General features: G+C 47.6%; 1 protein-coding gene across 1 annotated transcript in view; it reads left to right on the top strand.

The window, feature by feature from the left end:
• The window catches only part of noc2l (NOC2-like nucleolar associated transcriptional repressor), a 205,497-nt gene that overhangs the window by 133,139 nt on the left and 54,309 nt on the right, over nucleotides 1-18,049 (top strand). Inside the window, exons 13-15 of the mRNA XM_072477726.1 lie at nucleotides 2,579-2,692; nucleotides 10,323-10,424; nucleotides 11,769-11,912. Of these exons, the coding sequence (XP_072333827.1) occupies nucleotides 2,579-2,692; nucleotides 10,323-10,424; nucleotides 11,769-11,912 (360 nt within the window). The remainder of the gene's footprint in view (nucleotides 1-2,578; nucleotides 2,693-10,322; nucleotides 10,425-11,768; nucleotides 11,913-18,049) is intronic.

The following is an 18,049-nucleotide window of genomic DNA, read 5'->3' as shown; positions in this document are numbered from 1 at the left end:
TGTATTCATTACAAACATGGAAAATAGGGGCAAGGGGTATCCTTAAAATCCATAGAATCCCTACAGTGCAGAATGAACCATTCGACCCATCGAGTCTGCTCCGACCCTCTAAAAGAACTCCCCACCTAACCTGCACATCTTTGGACTGTGGGAGGAAACCGGTGCACCCGGAGGAAACCCCATGCAGACATGGGGAGAAAGTGAAAACCCCTCACTGACAGTCATTCAAGGTGAATTGAACCCAGGTCCCTGGCACTGTGGGGCAGCAGTGCTAACCACCGAGCCGCCTTTAGTCCATTCAGCTCTTCGAGTCTGCTCTGACATTCAACTGGGTCATAATTGATGCTCCAACTCAATGCTAAACCCCACGTTTTGTCACCTCCCCCTCGCAAGGACATTTTATTTATTCCCCCCTGCCCCCACAACGGACAGTATATTTTGCCCCTCCAAAGCTCAATCCACCATTGTCAGCATGGTTTTATGAAGGGTAACACATGCTTCACAAACTTGCTTGAGTTCTTTGAGGACGTAACCAGCAAGAGGGATAATGGGGAACCTGTGGATGTGGTATATCTAGACTTCCAGAAGGCGTTTGACAAGGTGCCGCACGAAAGCTTGATCCAGAAGGTGAGATCGCAGGGGGTTGGGCTTAGAATACTAGATTTGATTGAGGGTTGGCTGACTGACAGAAAGCAGAGGAGCGGGTTAAATGGGTCCTGTTCTGGCTGGCGAACTGTAACTAGCGAGGTGCCGGAGGGTCAGTCCTCGGACCTCAACTATTTACAATTTATATCAATGATCTACACGCAGGGACAGAGTGTAACTTATCAAAATTTGCAGATGATACAAAAACAGGTGGGAAAGCAGGCAGCGAAGAGGAGAAAAAGATTTTACAGACGGATATAAAAAAGGCTAGGAGATTGGAGCAAAATTTGGCAGGCGGAGTTTAATGTGGATAAGTGTGAGATTATCCATTTTGGCCAAAAAAATAGTCAGGCTAATAATTATCTAAATGAAAAGCAGATTAAAGATGCGCCTGGGCAGAGGGGGTCTGGGTGTCTTTGTTCATGAATCACAGCAAGTTGGTATGCAGGTACAGCACGTAATCAGAAAGACAAATGCAATGTTCTCGTTTATTGCAAAAGGACAGCGTATAAAAGTAGAGAAGTGTTGTTGCGATTGTATAGAGTGTTGGTGAGACCACATCTGGAGTATTGTGTCCAGTTTTGGTCTCCTTATTTGAGGAAGGATGTGGTGGCATTGGAGGTAGTTCAGAGAAGGTTCACCAGATTGATTCCAGGGGATGAAGGAGTTGACGTCTGAGGAGAGATTAAACAGTTAGGGTTTATACTCGCTGGAGTTTTGAAGGATGAGAGGGGACCTGATTTAGGTCTATAAAATACTGAAAGGTATTGATAAAGTAAACACAGAACAAATATTCCCTCTTGTGAGGCAATCTAAAACGAGAAGTCACAGAAGCCACACAATTGCTTCACAGCTCCAGGGTCCCAGGTTCGATTCCGGCTTGGGTCACTGTCTGTGCGGGGTCTGCACGTCCTCCCCGTGTCTGCGTGGGTTTCCTCCGGGTGCTCCGGTTTCCTCCCACAGTCCAAAGATGTGCAGGTTAGGTGGATTGGCCACGCTAAATTGCCCTTCGTGTCCAAAATTGCCCTTAGTGTTGGGTGGGGTTATGGGGATAGGGTGGAGATGTTGACCTTGGGTAGGGTGCTCTTTCCAAGAGCCGGTACAGACTCGATGGGCCGAATGGCCTCCTTCTGCACTGTAAATTCTATGATCTTTATAGGTTGAGAGGCAGTAGATTGAAAACTGAGATGAGGAGACACTATTTCTCGCAGAGGGTGGTCAATTTGTGGAACCTATAGTAAGGTGGAATCTGAGTCAATAAATGGTTTCAAGAGGGAGATTGATATATTTCTGATTTTTTTTAAAAACAGGTTAAAAGGATATGGGCAACAGGTAGGGAGGTGGATTTGAGAGCAGGAAGATCTGATTGAATGACGGAGCAGGCTTGAAGGGCTGAATTGCCCACTTCTCCTAATTCCGATGTTTCTGTGCAGGACAATAGTGGCAAGGGTGTGAATTCAACAAGCTTGTATCGGATCTCCAGTCACTGCACAGGTTGGTCTGGCTGCCTGGCGCAGGTTGGTCTGGCTGCCTGGCTGTAAGTTAAGACAGTCACCCTGTCCATCACATATGTGGTGTTGAGGGGGGGGAGGGTTTCCACTGACGGACCCTGCATCTTCAAGATTGTCTCCCTCCATAACTAAATCCCTAGGCGGGGTCGAATGAAGGACGCTGACTTCTTTCTGCTGCTTTGGATCAAAAGGATTTGACTTCTGCTGGTTAACCAGTGAAGACATTCTTATACTGAAGTGTTCCTTAATTCTCCCATAATAGAGGGCAGAAGAATTTTATTTAATAAGCTAATCATGTTTAGCCCCCAATGTCTTGAACATATTCTCTAGCTAATGTTGTAATCAGCAAATAATTTTAAACCTAGAAAGTGTCATCCATTAGTGTATTTTCTCTTTGATAATAATTGCGTTTGCCTTCCTAGATTTTCCAACAGGTCGATTTTAACAAGAAACCTGGCCGGATGAGTGTTCGACCAATCAACTTTGCTGTGATTCTTAAGTTGTCCAACGCAAATTTACAGGAGAAAGCTTTCAGGGTAAGTAGGGCACTAAAAGGTAACCTTGCTCGTTGCCCGTGTGACCTCGTAGCTATTTAATGGGATTATAAGGATTATGGTCACGGAAGTGCAGTGCATTAGAATGCCTTCCTGTCTCACTCTCTCTCTCTCTCAAAAAAGGGCTGAGTGTGACTTCGGAAAGAATTGTCTCCTTGTGCCTTGGCGTTTGGGCAGTGGAGTCATTCAGAAACCCGTGTAGCTCAAACAGAAACAGAGTGCTCAGTCATTTTAAGCGAGAGTGTGATGCAAAGTGGGTCTCCCGCCTTTGTAAATAGAAGGAAGGAAACGGATTGAGAAGTAATTGTGACGCTCTAGTTTTTTTGTTGTTGGACGCACGGTGTTAATGGCATGGTGACACATTGGTTAGCACTTCTGCCTCACAGCACCAGGGACCCAGGTTCAATTCTGGCCTCGGGTGAATGTATGGAATTTGCAATTTCTCCCCGTGGTTTCCTCCGGGTGCTCCGGTTTCCTTCCACAGTCCAGAGATATGCAGGTTAGATGGATTGGTCGTGCTAAATTGCCCCTTAGTGTCTATAAGGTTAGTTAGGGTTACAGAGATAGGGTGGGGGCCTGACCCTAGGCAGGGTGCTCTTTCAGAAAGTCGGTGTAGACTTGATGGGCCAAAAGGCCTCCTCCACTGTAAATTCTATGATTCTATGATATTATATGACCTTCACGTAATCACCCCGACCCCTCTTTCAATCAGCCCTTTTGTGATCTACGAGTCAGCCACCATCGCCCTCAATTTGCCAACTGTCATCCTTGACGCTCCCTCCATCACCCTTCACCTGACCTCAATTCCCCCAACCCCACCTTTGACCTGACCTCGACCGATCTCCCTCTCGTACTTGAGCTGCCTTTGGTAGAGTTTGACCTTCCGTCTGTCACCCACCTCCCTCCCTCTGACTGCCCCAGCCGCCACCTTTCTCGGGGCCACCGCAGCCTGACCTCCCGTTCCCGCGCTCAGCCAGATCCCGACCTCCCTGAACAGCCAGCACTCAACCCAAAAAGCCTCCTCTCCCTGGCCCCAACGGAGACCTCTGATACAAGAAAAACAGTTCCTACTCACTCCAAATCCACCAGGGAGTCGGCCTTGCCTGCTTTACACAACTTTTAACCGGTCATGACTCTGAAGACACGTGTTTCCCTGTTGCTGCCAACTTAATCACAATTTTATAATTTTATTTGGTGACCATCAGTGATGATTATGATCCGGACTAGAGAAACAGAGACCCTTTTCTGTAGGATTCAGAGCAGATCTGTTTGCCGCTTCCAAATGTATGAGGGGAGTTTTGATAAAACAAATAAGGAAGTGTTGGCCGGGATTTTACAAGGCGGTGGTGGCAACCTTCCCTCGGCCGTTCATGGAAGCTCCAAATGCGTTTTATGTTCCTCAGGCAATTAATTGGGTATTCCACCCTTGCAAAGGAGGAGCCCCGAAGAGCTGCCGGCCAACTGGAAAGGCCAACAGCTCTGCAGTCTCTGTAGCGCCACTGGGAGCAGTGGCCACTACTGGGACTTCAGTAAGCCCAGGTCCACCAAGGTGGAGGAGGCCCTGGAATTGAGGTGGGTTTGTGGGCTCCTTTCAACCTCCTGGGACTCCGCTTCCTCTCCAAATCCAGAATCGCTCGCAGGATCAGAACAGAAAGTTGCTTCATGACATTTATTGAGCTCAGTGCTCGCCCAATTCTTTTATGCTTTGGGGAGATGGGAGCAGCTGCCAGAGGGGAGGGCGTGGTCAATATACCCAACTCTCCTCCGCTTCATCTGGAGAGCATTCACCTAACCCAACATGGCTTTCTTCTTTCAGGAGAAGATACTTTATTAACATCTTGAAAGGCTCAGAACATTAAATGTGACTCAGCTCCATAGCTCCTGCAGGATGTTTGAGGTGAGGGATGCAGTTAGTGTCCCTGCTGATTTTACCTGCAGGAAGTGCTGCCATCTCCAGCTCCTCCAAGACCGAGTTAGGGAACTGGAGCTGGAGTTGGAAGAACTTCGGATCATTCGGGAGGCAGAAGGGGTCATAGATAGCAGCTTCAGGGAATTAGTTACACCAAAGATTGGAGATAGGTGGGTAACTGTAAGAGGGACTGGGAAAAAACAGTCAGTGCAGGGATCCCCTGCGGTCGTTCCCCTGAGAAACAAGTATACCGCTTTGGATACTTGTGGGGGGGGACGACTTACCAGGGGTAAGCCATGGGGTACGGGCCTCTGGCACGGAGTCTGTCCCTGTTGCTCAGAAGGGAAGGGGGGAGAGGAGCAGAGCATTAGTAATTGGGGACTCTATAGTCAGGGGCACAGATAGGAGATTTTGTGGGAGCGTGAGAGACTCACGTTTGGTATGTTGCCTCCCAGGTGCAAGGGTACGTGATGTCTCGGATCGTGTTTTCCGGGTCCTTAGGGGGGAGGGGGAGCAGCCCCAAGTCGTGGTCCACATTGGCACCAACGACATAGGTAGGAAAGGGGACAAGGATGTCAGGCAGGCTTTCAGGGAGCTAGGATGGAAGCTCAGAACTAGAACAAACAGAGTTGTTATCTCTGGGTTGTTGCCCGTGCCACGTGATAGTGAGATGAGGAATAGGGAGAGAGAGCATTTAAACACGTGGCTACAGGGATGGTGCAGGCGGGAGGGTTTCAGATTTTTGGATAACTGGGGCTCTTTCTGGGGAAGGTGGGACCTCTACAGACAGGATGGTCTACATCTGAACCTGAGGGGCACAAATATCCTGGGGGGGAGATTTGTTAGTGCTCTTTGGGGGGGTTTAAACTAATGCAGCAGGGGCATGGGAACCTGGATTGTAGTTTTAGGGTAAGGGAGAATGAGAGTATAGAGGTCAGGAGCACAGATTTGACGTCGCAGGAGGGGGCCAGCGTTCAGGTAGGTGGTTTGAAGTGTGTCTACTTCAATGCCAGGAGTATACGAAACAAGGTAGGGGAACTGGCAGCGTGGGTTGGTACCTGGGACTTCGATGTTGTGGCCATTTCGGAGACATGGATAGAGCAGCGACAGGAATGGATGTTGCAGGTTCCGGGGTTTAGGTGTTTTAGTAAGCTCAGAGAAGGAGGCAAAAGAGGGGGAGGTGTGGCGCTGCTAGTCAAGAGCAGTATTACGGTGGCGGAGAGGATGCTAGATGGGGACTCTTCTTCCGAGGTAGTATTGGCTGAAGTTAGAAACAGGAAAGGAGAGGTCACCCTGTTGGGAGTTTTTTATAGGCCTCCTAATAGTTCTAGGGATGTAGAGGAAAGGATGGCGAAGATGATTCTGGATATGAGCGAAAGTAACAGGGTAGTTATTATGGGAGACTTTAACTTTCCAAATATTGACTGGAAAAGATATAGTTCGAGTACAATAGATGGGTCGTTTTTTGTACAGTGTGTGCAGGAGGGTTTCCTGAAACAATATGTTGACAGGCCAACAAGAGGCGAGGCCACGTTGGATTTGGTTTTGGGTAATGAACCAGGCCAGGTGTTGGATTTGGAGGTAGGAGAGCACTTTGGGGACAGTGACCACAATTCGGTGACGTTTACGTTAATGATGGAAAGGGATAAGTATACACCGCAGGGCAAGAGTTATAGCTGGGGGAAGGGCAATTATGATGCCATTAGACGTGACTTGGGGGGGATAAGGTGGAGAAGTAGGCTGCAAGTGTTGGGCACACTGGATAAGTGGGGCTTGTTCAAGGATCAGCTACTGCGTGTTCTTGATAAGTATGTACCGGTCAGACAGGGAGGAAGGCGTCGAGCGAGGGAACCGTGGTTTACCAGGGAAGTGGAATCTCTTGTTAAGAGGAAGAAGGAGGCCTATGTGAAGATGAAGTGTGAAGTTTCGGTTGGGGCGATGGATAGTTACAAGGTAGCGAGGAAGGATCTAAAGAGAGAGCTAAGACGAGCAAGGAGGGGACATGAGAAGTATTTGGCAGGAAGGATCAAGGAAAACCCAAAAGCTTTCTATAGGTATGTCAGGAATAAGCGAATGACTAGGGAAAGAGTAGGACCAGTCAAGGACAGGGATGGGAAATTGTGTGTGGAGTCTGAAGAGATAGGCGAGATACTAAATGAATATTTTTCGTCAGTATTCACTCAGGAAAAAGATAATGTTGTGGAGGAGAATGCTGAGTCCCAGGCTAATAGAATAGATGGCATTGAGGTACGTAGGGAAGAGGTGTTGGCAATTCTGGACAGGCTGAAAATAGATAAGTCCCCGGGACCTGATGGGATTTATCCTAGGATTCTATGGGAGGCCAGGGAAGAGATTGCTGGACCTTTGGCTTTGATTTTTATGTCATCATTGGCTACAGGAATAGTGCCAGAGGACTGGAGGACAGCAAATGTGGTCCCTTTGTTCAAAAAGGGGAGCAGAGACAACCCCGGCAACTATAGACCGGTGAGCCTCACGTCTGTAGTGGGTAAAGTCTTGGAGGGGATTATAAGGGACAAGATTTATAATCATCTAGATAGGAATGATATGATCAGGGATAGTCAGCATGGCTTTGTGAAGGGTAGGTCATGCCTCACAAACCTTATTGAGTTCTTTGAGAAGGTGACTGAACAGGTAGACGAGGGTAGAGCAGTTGATGTGGTGTATATGGATTTCAGCAAAGCGTTTGATAAGGTTCCCCACGGTAGGCTATTGCAAAAATACGGAGGCTGGGGATTGAGGGTGATTTAGAGATGTGGATCAGAAATTGGCTAGCTGAAAGAAGACAGAGGGTGGTGGTTGATGGGAAATGTTCAGAATGGAGTACAGTCACAAGTGGAGTACCACAAGGATCTGTTCTGGGGCCGTTGCTGTTTGTCATTTTTATCAATGACCTAGAGGAAGGCACAGAAGGGTGGGTGAGTAAATTTGCAGATGATACTAAAGTCGGTGGTGTTGTCGATAGTGTGGAAGGATGTAGCAGGTTACAGAGGGATATAGATAAGCTGCAGAGCTGGGCTGAGAGGTGGCAAATGGAGTTTAATGTAGAGAAGTGTGAGGTGATTCACTTTGGAAGGAATAACAGGAATGCGGAATATTTGGCTAATGGTAAAGTTCTTGAAAGTGTGGCTGAGCAGAGGGATCTAGGTGTCCATGTACATAGATCCCTGAAAGTTGCCACCCAGGTTGATAGGGTTGTGAAGAAGGCCTATGGAGTGTTGGCCTTTATTGGTAGAGGGATTGAGTTCCGGAGTCGAGAGGTCATGTTGCAGCTGTACAGAACTCTGGTCCGGCCGCATTTGGAGTATTGCGTACAGTTCTGGTCACCGCATTATAGGAAGGACGTGGAGGCTTTGGAGCGGGTGCAGAGGAGATTTACCAGGATGTTGCCTGGTATGGAGGGAAAATCTTATGAGGAAAGGCTGACGGACTTGAGGTTGTTTTCGTTGGAGAGAAGAAGGTTAAGAGGAGACTTAATAGAGGCATACAAAATGATCAGGGGGTTGGATAGGGTGGACAGTGAGAGCCTTCTCCCGCGGATGGATATGGCTGGCACGAGGGGACATAACTTTAAACTGAGGGGTAATAGATATAGGACAGAGGTCAGAGGTAGGTTCTTTACGCAAAGAGTAGTGAGGCCGTGGAATGCCCTACCTGCTACAGTAGTGAACTCGCCAACATTGAGGGCATTTAAAAGTTTATTGGATAAACATATGGATGATAATGGCATAGTGTAGGTTAGATGGCTTTTGTTTCGGTGCAACATCGTGGGCCGAAGGGCCTGTACTGCGCTGTATTGTTCTATGTTCTATGTTCTAACTTAACCAGAATCCATTTGAACGTACTATTGTTCGATTGATAAGACTGCATGTGGAAGCTATTTGATTGGTATCGGCCACAGAGCTGACTGAAGAACTTCCTCAGCTATCAAGACCCTTTGTGCTTTGGCTGAAAAGTCCGTCCGTCAACACTATTGAGATCCAGGCAAACAATTACCTAATAACTACTGCCCACGTTCTGAATCTTGGAAACCCCATTTGAGCCATGGCGTTGATTTTGAATTTTGCAGATTTCGACCTGTCACTGCTTCCTCCTGCTTCATGAAGTGGGACTGGTGATTATTGTACTTTGCCAGTAGCCTCGCCCTGTCGGGTTTGGCATCTGCACATGTTGGTTACAAGACCACCCCCATTTCGGTCCGTCACGATGGAAGAAGACGTTGTTTTTGCACACGCTAAAATTTTATCCAACCTCACATGCTTCTTTCATTTTCTTACTGGTCACAAATCTTTATATAGATGAAACCAACTCGGTTGGTCCCAAACTTTAAATAGATCCATTGCTGAGCCTCGTAACAAAGAACAATGCAGCACAGGAACAGGCCCTTCGGCCCTCCAAGTCTGTACCGGTCATAATACCAGCCTTGGCCAAAACCCTCAGCACGTCCTAGTGCCGTATCCCTCTGTACCCATGTATTTGTCGAGATGCCTTTTGAATGTCGTTAATGTATCTGCTTCCACAACCTCCCCTGGTAACGCGTTCCAGGCACTCACCACCCTCTGTGTAAAAAAAACTGCCTCGCACATCTCCTCTAAACATTGCCCCATGGACCTTACACCTGTGCCCCCTGGTGACTGACCCCCTCCACCCTGGGAAAGAGTGCCTGCCCATCCATTCTAACCATGCCCCTCATAATCTTGTCGACCTCTATCAGGTCAGCCCTCAACCTCCGTCGTTCTAATGAAAACAGCCCAAGTCTTTTCTGCCTCTCCGCATAGCTAACACCCTCCAGGCCAGGCAACATCCTGGTAAACCTCCTCTGCACCCTCTCCAAAGCCTCCACATCCTTCTGGTAGTGCGGCGACCAGAATTGTGCGCAATATTCCAAGTGCGGCCGTACCAAGGTTCTATACCACTGTAGCATGGCTTGCCAGGTTTTATACTTGATGCCCCGTCCAATGAAGGCAAGCAATCCGTATGCTTACCATAGAATGGTGAAGCATATCTTTTGTTACATCTACGGTAGGTTCGGCATTGCTTGCCAATGGTACACTATTTTCAATCCCTTCTGTGAAATTTGCATTCCATGTCTTTTCTTTTCGACGTCTTTGTGATTTGTAGCCCTTGGAGCTTAATCATTTTGTCAGCCCTTTGTTCTATCATTTTAATCTACTCAGGAGCCTCTCTCAACAATAACTGAGCTGGAGATCCAACATTGAGTCCTTGTGCACACAGTCGGTCCGCTAAATGATTTGTTGCAGAGCAGCGCAACATCCAGTAACAAATCCTGTGAATGTCTGCACTTAATGTGATTTCCTGCCCTGGTACCACAGTTTTGCATTAAAAGTCCCAGAGGCAGTCAACATGTCAGTACCTGGACGATAGCAAATCATCCGTCGTACCAATCATTTGCTCCAATTTGCACTAAGAAATTGCCTGGCTTTTGCAGGGATGCTATTCCATAACTTATTTTGTGAGGTGCTGAGCCCTGTTCTTTACCAAGGGGATAAATCTTTTAGAAAGACCACACTGACAATGAGGTTTATAAGCCGCAATTACCAAGATGCAAAAGAGGTGTTTGTTATTGGATGGGTTATCAACCAGAATTTCAAGATTTGCAGTTGGACACTGAAAGTTTATAGACCCTCTTTTAAAAAAAAAAAGACTGTTGTGTTTGCGTTGCAGGATGGTTTGATCGAACAGCTGTATGACCTGACGCTGGAGTATTTTCACACTCAGGCGCACACCATAGGCTTTTCAGAACTGGCACTGCCTGTTGTCGTTCAGGTATGTAGTTACTAACGCGAGTGCTGTGTGCATTTCAGTGCTGGTAGTTTTGTTTAAAGTTGTAAGTGTGGAATCCCGCATTCAGGTAAACAAGTATTTTACGCGTTCTGAAGCTAAGAAGGTGAAATAGGTTTCCGCCTGTAACCCGCTGTCGTTGCTCGTATTTACTTCATTAATTGTATGAAGCTTATGCACCATATTTGCCCAAATGCCTCCCAAGTTGACTGCGCAGAACCCGCCTCAATGTTTACATTGGAAGAGATGATGTGGCAATACCGGCGTTGGACTGGGGTGAGCACAGTAAGAAGTCTTACAACACCAGGTTAAAGTCCAACAGGTTTGTTTGGAATCACTAGCTTTCGGAGCGCAGCTCCTTCATCACCTGGTGAAGGAGTAGTGCTCCGAAAGCTACTGATTCCAAACAAACCTGTTGGACTTTAACCTGGTGTTGTAAGACTTCTTACTGTGCATTGGAAGAGCAATCAGCCCCTGGAAATGGACAAGTTACCGCACAATTTAAGATTTCCGTCAATCGGACGGGAGAGGGAAGGAAAGGCTGTTCGCAGGTGACTGGAGTGGGAACAGCAACGGTCTCGATAACCTCCGGCCCCTCGGTCGCATTGAGACCCTCCACTGCTCCACTCCAGCTTGGAGGAGTCGGATCAAGCGCTTGCTTGAGATAATTGCTTGAGGCATCTCGCCACAGCAAGGCTGCCACGGGTATAAAATTAGCTACATGCTGAAGGCATTTTGGAGCTGGGAATGTAAGAAGGATAACAGGAAAATGATTGTGCCAGCCAGCCAGCTGGATGCAATTTCTATAGATTTGAAAAGAAAAAAAATCTCTTGAATTCTCTGTCGGCTTGTGTTGTGTGATCTTTACCAGCCCCTCCGTCCAGAGAGCCAGGTGGAATGCTAGCTCAGGCTACCGGAGAGTTGTATCGAATTGCTCCACCTTGCCTGATCAACACTTGGCTGGTGCTCGCCCTCGGAACGCCAAGCCGTTTTTTGTTTCCCCCCTGCACTGCACTTTGAAATATTGTCACCACTTCCGAAAATGTGTGCCAGAACAAATGCTAATCATTAGTGCTTCACGCAATATGTAACGGTAAGGACATCTGCTTTGGCGAGGCTTGCCACATCAAAAGATTTCATGGTCAGGGGGAGGTGGAGACTGATGAGCTATCGAGAGGGCAGAAGGCCGATGGGTTTGGTGTGGTAACATGGGGCGAGAATTAGACACGTTTTTGCGCTGAGGGTGTGCATGTGATTGTGATTCAGTGCGAAAAGGGTTGGTCAAACACTAGCTCTCTTGCCTAAGGTGTGGCCCTTATTATCTTGCAGCTGAAAGCCTTTATCAAGGAATGTAAAGTGGCCAATTACTGCAAGCAGATTCGGCAGCTCATGGAGAAACTGCAGGAAAACTCCACCTACCTCACCAACAGGAGGCAGGCGGCCACCTTTGGCGTGGCAGATAAAGAGGCTGTGGTAAGTGGGTGAGGTTGCTTTATTTCCTCTGTCGACATTCCATCTGCCGCACTTTGACTCTGGGACATTTGAAAGCAGTTTTCTCACAGACCTGGAGCTGACAGCAAATTGAATTTGTTAATCAGCGGGCGAGTTGCAGCCACTGGTCAGGGGAGGGGTTGCGTTATGAGGATGGGACATGTTCATGGCTCGAGTGTGGGGGCAGGGCGGTTGGCGGCAGGCGATCATGTGATTACATCTCCAGGAATCTGTCCAGTCAGTGCTCCCACCCCTGTCCTCTGCACAATTGGCACTTCAGCATCAGAATAGTACTTTGCAAGGAGAGATCCCTATATGTCAAAATTAACTCCTAGATTATGATGTGAACTAAGACAAGTGATGCATCCGATTCTTCTCGACACAAAGGCAAATTATTCCATGGCTTTTGTTTAACCAGCGAATTTTACAGCGCAACCTCATTTGGCCCATAGTCCGAAAGGCTAATTTACCTTGTTCCATTCTCCTTTTTCCTAGTTGTTTCAACTTTAAAAAAAAAAAAAAAAAATTCCTGTTGAAAGTTTTTCCTAGATGCTTTTTTATCATTACTTTTGATAGGAATGGTGCCAATGCTGAATCCCGCACTATGATAATAATCTTTATTGCCACAAGTAGGCTTACATTAACACCACAATGACGGTACTGTGAAAAGCCCCCCGTCGCCACACTCCGGCGCCTGTTCAGGTACACAGAGGGAGAATTCAGAATGTCCAAGTTACTTCACAAGCACGTCTTTCGAGACTTTGTGGGAGGTAACCAGAGCACCTGGAGGAATCCAGTGCAGACTCCGTACAGACAGTGGCCCAAGACGGGAATCGAACCTGGGACCCTGGCGCTGTGAAGCAACAGTGCTAACCGCTGTACTACCATGCCGCGGTATCAACATCCTGGGGGCTTACTATTGACCAACTGAACTGGACCAGTCACACAAATTAGGGGTGGCACAGTGGCGCCTTTACTTACATGCGTGTGTGTGTACTTGCACATATGTGTTGTATTCCGCAGTGATGACCTGTGAGGTTTACTTTTCCTTCTCCGGGTAAAGAGAGCCCATCGTCCTGAGCTGAGCTTAGTGGGGAACCCACCTGGTGCCAATGGTATCACTGACCATGAACTAGAGTAAAGACCAGCTGCTGGAATAGTGCCGCTGTCCATCCGGCGCTTTTATCAAAACCACGAATGCCAGGTTCAGACTTAAATTGTTGAGACAAATTGGAATTGTGTTTAATTGCCCTCGGGGTAGGTCTGGAGGGTTTTCCCATCTCCATCCCGAACTATGTCTGAATGATGTTTGCGTTTCTGTTCGTCTACTGAGGTTATCCCCCCCACCACCACCACACACTCACGCTTGGAATGGATCACTTCGCACGAGGTGCCTGTTTAACATTCTGCCATTTTTGTAGACAATAGGTAGAAAAGACATGCTTTTATACAGCACCGAACACAACATCAGCACTCCATAAGACATAGGAGCAGAATTAGGCCACTCGGCCCATCGAGTCTGCTCCGCCATTCAATCATGGCTCATATTTTCTCATCCCCATTCTCGAGCCTTCTCCCCATAACCCCAGATCCCCTTATTAATCAAGAACCTTTCTTCGCAGTCTTAAAGACACTCAGTGATTTGGCCTCCACAGCCTTCTGCGGCAAAGAGTTCCACAGATTCACCACCCTCTGGCTGAAGAAACTCCTCCTCATCTCTGTTTTAAAGGACCGTCCCTTTAGTCTGAGATTGTGTCCTCTAGTTCTAGTTTTTCCTACAAGTGGAAACATCCTCTCCACGTCCACTCTATCCAGGCCTCGCAGTATCCTGTAAGTTTCAATAAGATCCCACTCTGCAGAAACAAATTGTTTTCTCAGTGTTGTGAAGCGTTTCAAAGTTAGGAAAGACGGCAGCCAATCTGCACACAAGTTCCTAGATAGGCTGATTTTTTTTTTAAACTTATGTTGATTCAGGAATTAATATTGGACAGGACTTTTGGGGAGAATCTAGGACAAGAGACAGTGCAGGAAAATTCCAGTATTTTTGGCTAGTTTCATGTATCATAGCATTTAGAGTACAGAAGGAGGCCATTCGGCCCATCGGTAACCCCACCTAACCTTTTGGACACCTAAGGGGCAATTTATCGTGGCCAATCCACCTAACCTGCACATCTTTGGACTATGGGAGGAAACCAGAGGAAACCAACGCAGACATGGGGAGAACGTGCAGACTCCGCGCACACAGTCACCCGAGGCCGGAATTGAACTGGGGACGCTGGAGCTGTGAGGCAGCAGTGCTAAACACTGTGCCACCACGCCGCCCTGTTGAAGGAAGCAACGTTCTGGATAGCAAGTAATGACATCGCTATTCGCAACCTAAACGAAGAGGATTGGATAATTGTCCCGTCGGCCGTGCCTAAGTTCTGGAAGTGACTGGCTTTGATTTTACACCCCACTTCAATTTGTTGTAGTTCATACACTCATTTCAAATTGGCTAGTTAGAATTTCCTTTCCTTTGAAATCAAGATCAATATTTGCTTATAAATCTTAATTAAAATAGCACATCATGAAAACACACATTTATTCTTTGAAGGTTGAACGGAAAAACGTAACCCATGATAAATAGATCACTTTATTGACATTTAAGTGGATGATCGAGCAGTTAATAGGCCGTGAATCCCAGTCAGATACTCAAAAAAAAAGAAAGAAACTTGGACTATTGTTGACTGTTGATCCTCCGATTTTGCAGCCCTACTGAAACCTCCGATGGTTAAAAGTCTTGTTACAGTTAAAGACATGAGAATTTTATGCCTCCATGAGGAAGGAGCTGGCCAGAGTTGATTGGAAGGGGAGCCTAGCAGGGAAGACAGTGGAACGGCAATGGCAGGAGTTTTGGGGGGTTATTCGGGAGGCGCAACAGAAATTCATCCCAAGGAGGAGGTAACATGCTCAGGGGAGGGGGAGGCAACCGTGGCCAACAGGGGACGTCAGGGACAGCGTAAGAGCAAAAGAAAAAGCATACAATGTGGCGAGGATTAGTGGGAAGACAGAGGATTGGGAAGCCTTCAAAAGCAAGCAGAGAACAACTAAAAAAGCAATAAGGGAGGGTTTTTTTTCAATGTATAAAAGGTAAGAGAAAGGCAAGAACGGACGTTAAAACCACTGGAAATGAGGATGAGAAGTAGTAATAGGGAACAAAGAAATGGAGGAGGAACTGAATAGGTACTTTGCATCAGTCTTCATGGTGGAAGACACCAGTGCGATACCAGAACTTCAGGAGAGTCAGGGGGCAGAGATGAGTGAAGTGGCCATCACTAAAGAGAAGGTGCTGGGGAAGCTGAAAGGTCTAAAGGTGGATTAGCCACCCAGAACGGATGGACTACACCCCAGGGCTTTGAAGGAGATAGTTCAGGAGATTGTGGAGACATTGGGGGTGATCATTATGGAATCACTGGAGTCAGGGAAGGTCCCAGAAGACATGAAAATTGCTAATGTAACTCCCCTGTTTTAGAAGGTAGGGAGAGGCCACCACGGTGGCACAGTGGTTAGCATTGCTGCCTACGGTTCAAATCCCGGCCCTGGGTCACTGTCCGTATGGAGTTTGCACGTTCTTCCCTTGACTGCGTGGGTTTCATCCCCACAACCCAAAGATATGCACGTTAGGTGGGTTGGCCATGCTAAATTGCTCCTGAAATGTAAAAAATAATTGGGTACTCTAAATTTATTTTAAAAAAAGAAGGGAGGGAGGCAGAAGATGACAAATTTTAGGCCGTTTAGCCTGACTTTGGTCGTTGGTAAGATTTTGGAGTCCATTATTAAGGATAAATTTGTGGAGTACTTGGAAGTGCATGGTAAAATAGGACTGAGTCAGCACGGCTTCGTCAAGGGGAGGTCATGTCTGACAAATCTGTTACAATCCTATGAGAAAGCAGCGAGGAAGTTAGACAAAGGAGAACCAGTGGACGTGATGTATTCGGATTTCCAGAAGGCCTTTAACAAGGGACCGTACAGCAGTCTGCTAAATAAGGTAACCCATGGTGTTAGGGGTAAGGTACTGGCATGGATAGAGGATTGGCTGACTGGCAGAAGGCAGAGAGTGGGGATAAAGGAGTCTTTTTCAGGATGGCAGCCGGTGACAAGTGGTGTGCCTCAGGGGTCGGTGCTGGGACCATAACTATTCACAATATACATTAACAACCTGGAAGAAGGAACTGAGGGCTATGTTGTTAAGTTTGCAAGTGATACAAAGATATATAGAGCGACAGGTAGTGTGAAATGAAAATGAAATGAAAATCGCTTATTGTCACAAGTAGGCTTCAATTAAGTTACTGTGAAAAGCCCCTAGTCGCCACATTCCGGCGCCTGTTCGGGGAGGCTGTTACGGGAATCGAACCGTGCTGCTGGCCTGCAGGAGGACTTGGCCAGGTTAGAGAGTGGGCAGAAAATTGGCAGATGGAATACAATGTGGAAAGGTGTGAGGCATAGACTGTTTTCTAAATGGGGAAATGCTGAGGAAATCAGAAACACAAAGGGACTTGGGTTCCTTGTCCACGGGTCTCTTAAGGTTAATGTGCAGGTTCAGTCGGCAGTTAAGAAGGCAAATGCAATGTTAGCATTCATGTCGAGAGGGCCAGAATACAAGACCAGGGATGTACTTCTGAGGCTATATAAGGCTCTGGTCAGACCCCATTTGGAATATTGTGAGCATTTGTGGGCCCCGTATCTAAGGAAGGATGTGCTGGCCTTGGAAAGGGTCCAGAGGAAGTTCACAAGAATGATCCCTGGAATGCGGAGGTAGTCATATGAGGAGCAGTTGAGGATTCTGGGTCTGCACTCGATGGAATTTCGAAGGATGGGGGGGGGGGGATCTTATTGAAACTTACAGAATACTGAGAGGCCTGGATAGAGTGGGCGTGGAGAGGATGTTTCCACTGGTAGGAGAGACTTGAACCCAAGTGCACAGCCTCAGACTGAAGGGACGATCCTTTAAAACAGAGATGAGGAGGAATTTCTTCAGTCAGAGGGCGGTGAATCTGTGGAGCTCTTTGTCGCTGAAGGGTGTGGAGGCCAAGTCACTGAGTGTCTTTAAGACAGCGAAAGATAGGTTCTTGATTAATAAGGGGATCAGGGGTTATGGGGAGAAGGGAGGTGAGAAACATACCAGCCATGATTGAATGGAGGAACAGATTCAATGGGCCGAATGGCCTAATTCTCCGATATTTTGTGGTCTTATGATCCTGCCAAAGCAAGATGGCTGCCAAACCTGCCTGTGAAAGTGCACTTGACCGCACATGTCATCGAATCCCAAGGGACGGCACGGCCGTGCAATGGTTAGCACTGCTGCCTCATGGCGCCAAGGACCCAGGTTTGACCCGGCCTGGGTCACAGACCGTGTGGAGTTTGCACATTCTCCCCGTGTCTGCGTGCATCTCACCCCCACAACCCAAAGATGTGCAGGGTAGGTGAATTGGCCACGCTAAATTGCCCCTTAAAAAAAATATATAATCCTATAGAATCCCTACAGTGCAGAAGGAGGCCATTTGGCCCATCGAGTCTGCATCGTCCCTCTGAAAGAGCACCCTACCTAGGCCCCGTCCCCTGCCCTATCCCCGTGATCGCACCTAACCGTTGGACACACCAAAGGGGCAATTTATCATGGCCAATTCACCTCACCACATCTTTGGACTGTGGGAGGAAACCGGAGCACCCGGCGGAAACCCACGCAGACATGGGGAGAACGTGCAAACTCCGCACACACAGTCACCCAAGGTCAAATGAAACCCGGGTCCCTGGCGCTGTCAGGCAGCCGTGCTAACCACTGCGCCACCGTGCCGCCCGTGTGCAGAATGTTAAGCTGCAATTTGCTGGAGACAAAGCCCTTCAGAGGATTGGATAGGGTGGACAGTGAGAGCCTTTTTCTTCGGATGGTGATGTGTAGCACGAGGGGACATACCTTTAAATTGAGGGGAGATAGATATAAGACAGATGTCAGAGGTACGTTCTTTACTCAGAGAGTAGTAAGGGTGTGGAATGCCCTGCCTGCAACAGTAGTGGACTCGCCAACACTAAGGGCATTGAAATGGTCATTGGATAGACATATGGACGATAATGGAATAGTG

This window comes from Scyliorhinus torazame, chromosome 16 (genome assembly GCF_047496885.1).
Source record: "Scyliorhinus torazame isolate Kashiwa2021f chromosome 16, sScyTor2.1, whole genome shotgun sequence".
In the NCBI taxonomy this organism is placed as follows: Eukaryota; Metazoa; Chordata; class Chondrichthyes; order Carcharhiniformes; family Scyliorhinidae; genus Scyliorhinus; species Scyliorhinus torazame.
Note: the sequence above shows the minus strand (reverse complement) of the source record. Positions and strands in the feature narration are given on the sequence as shown.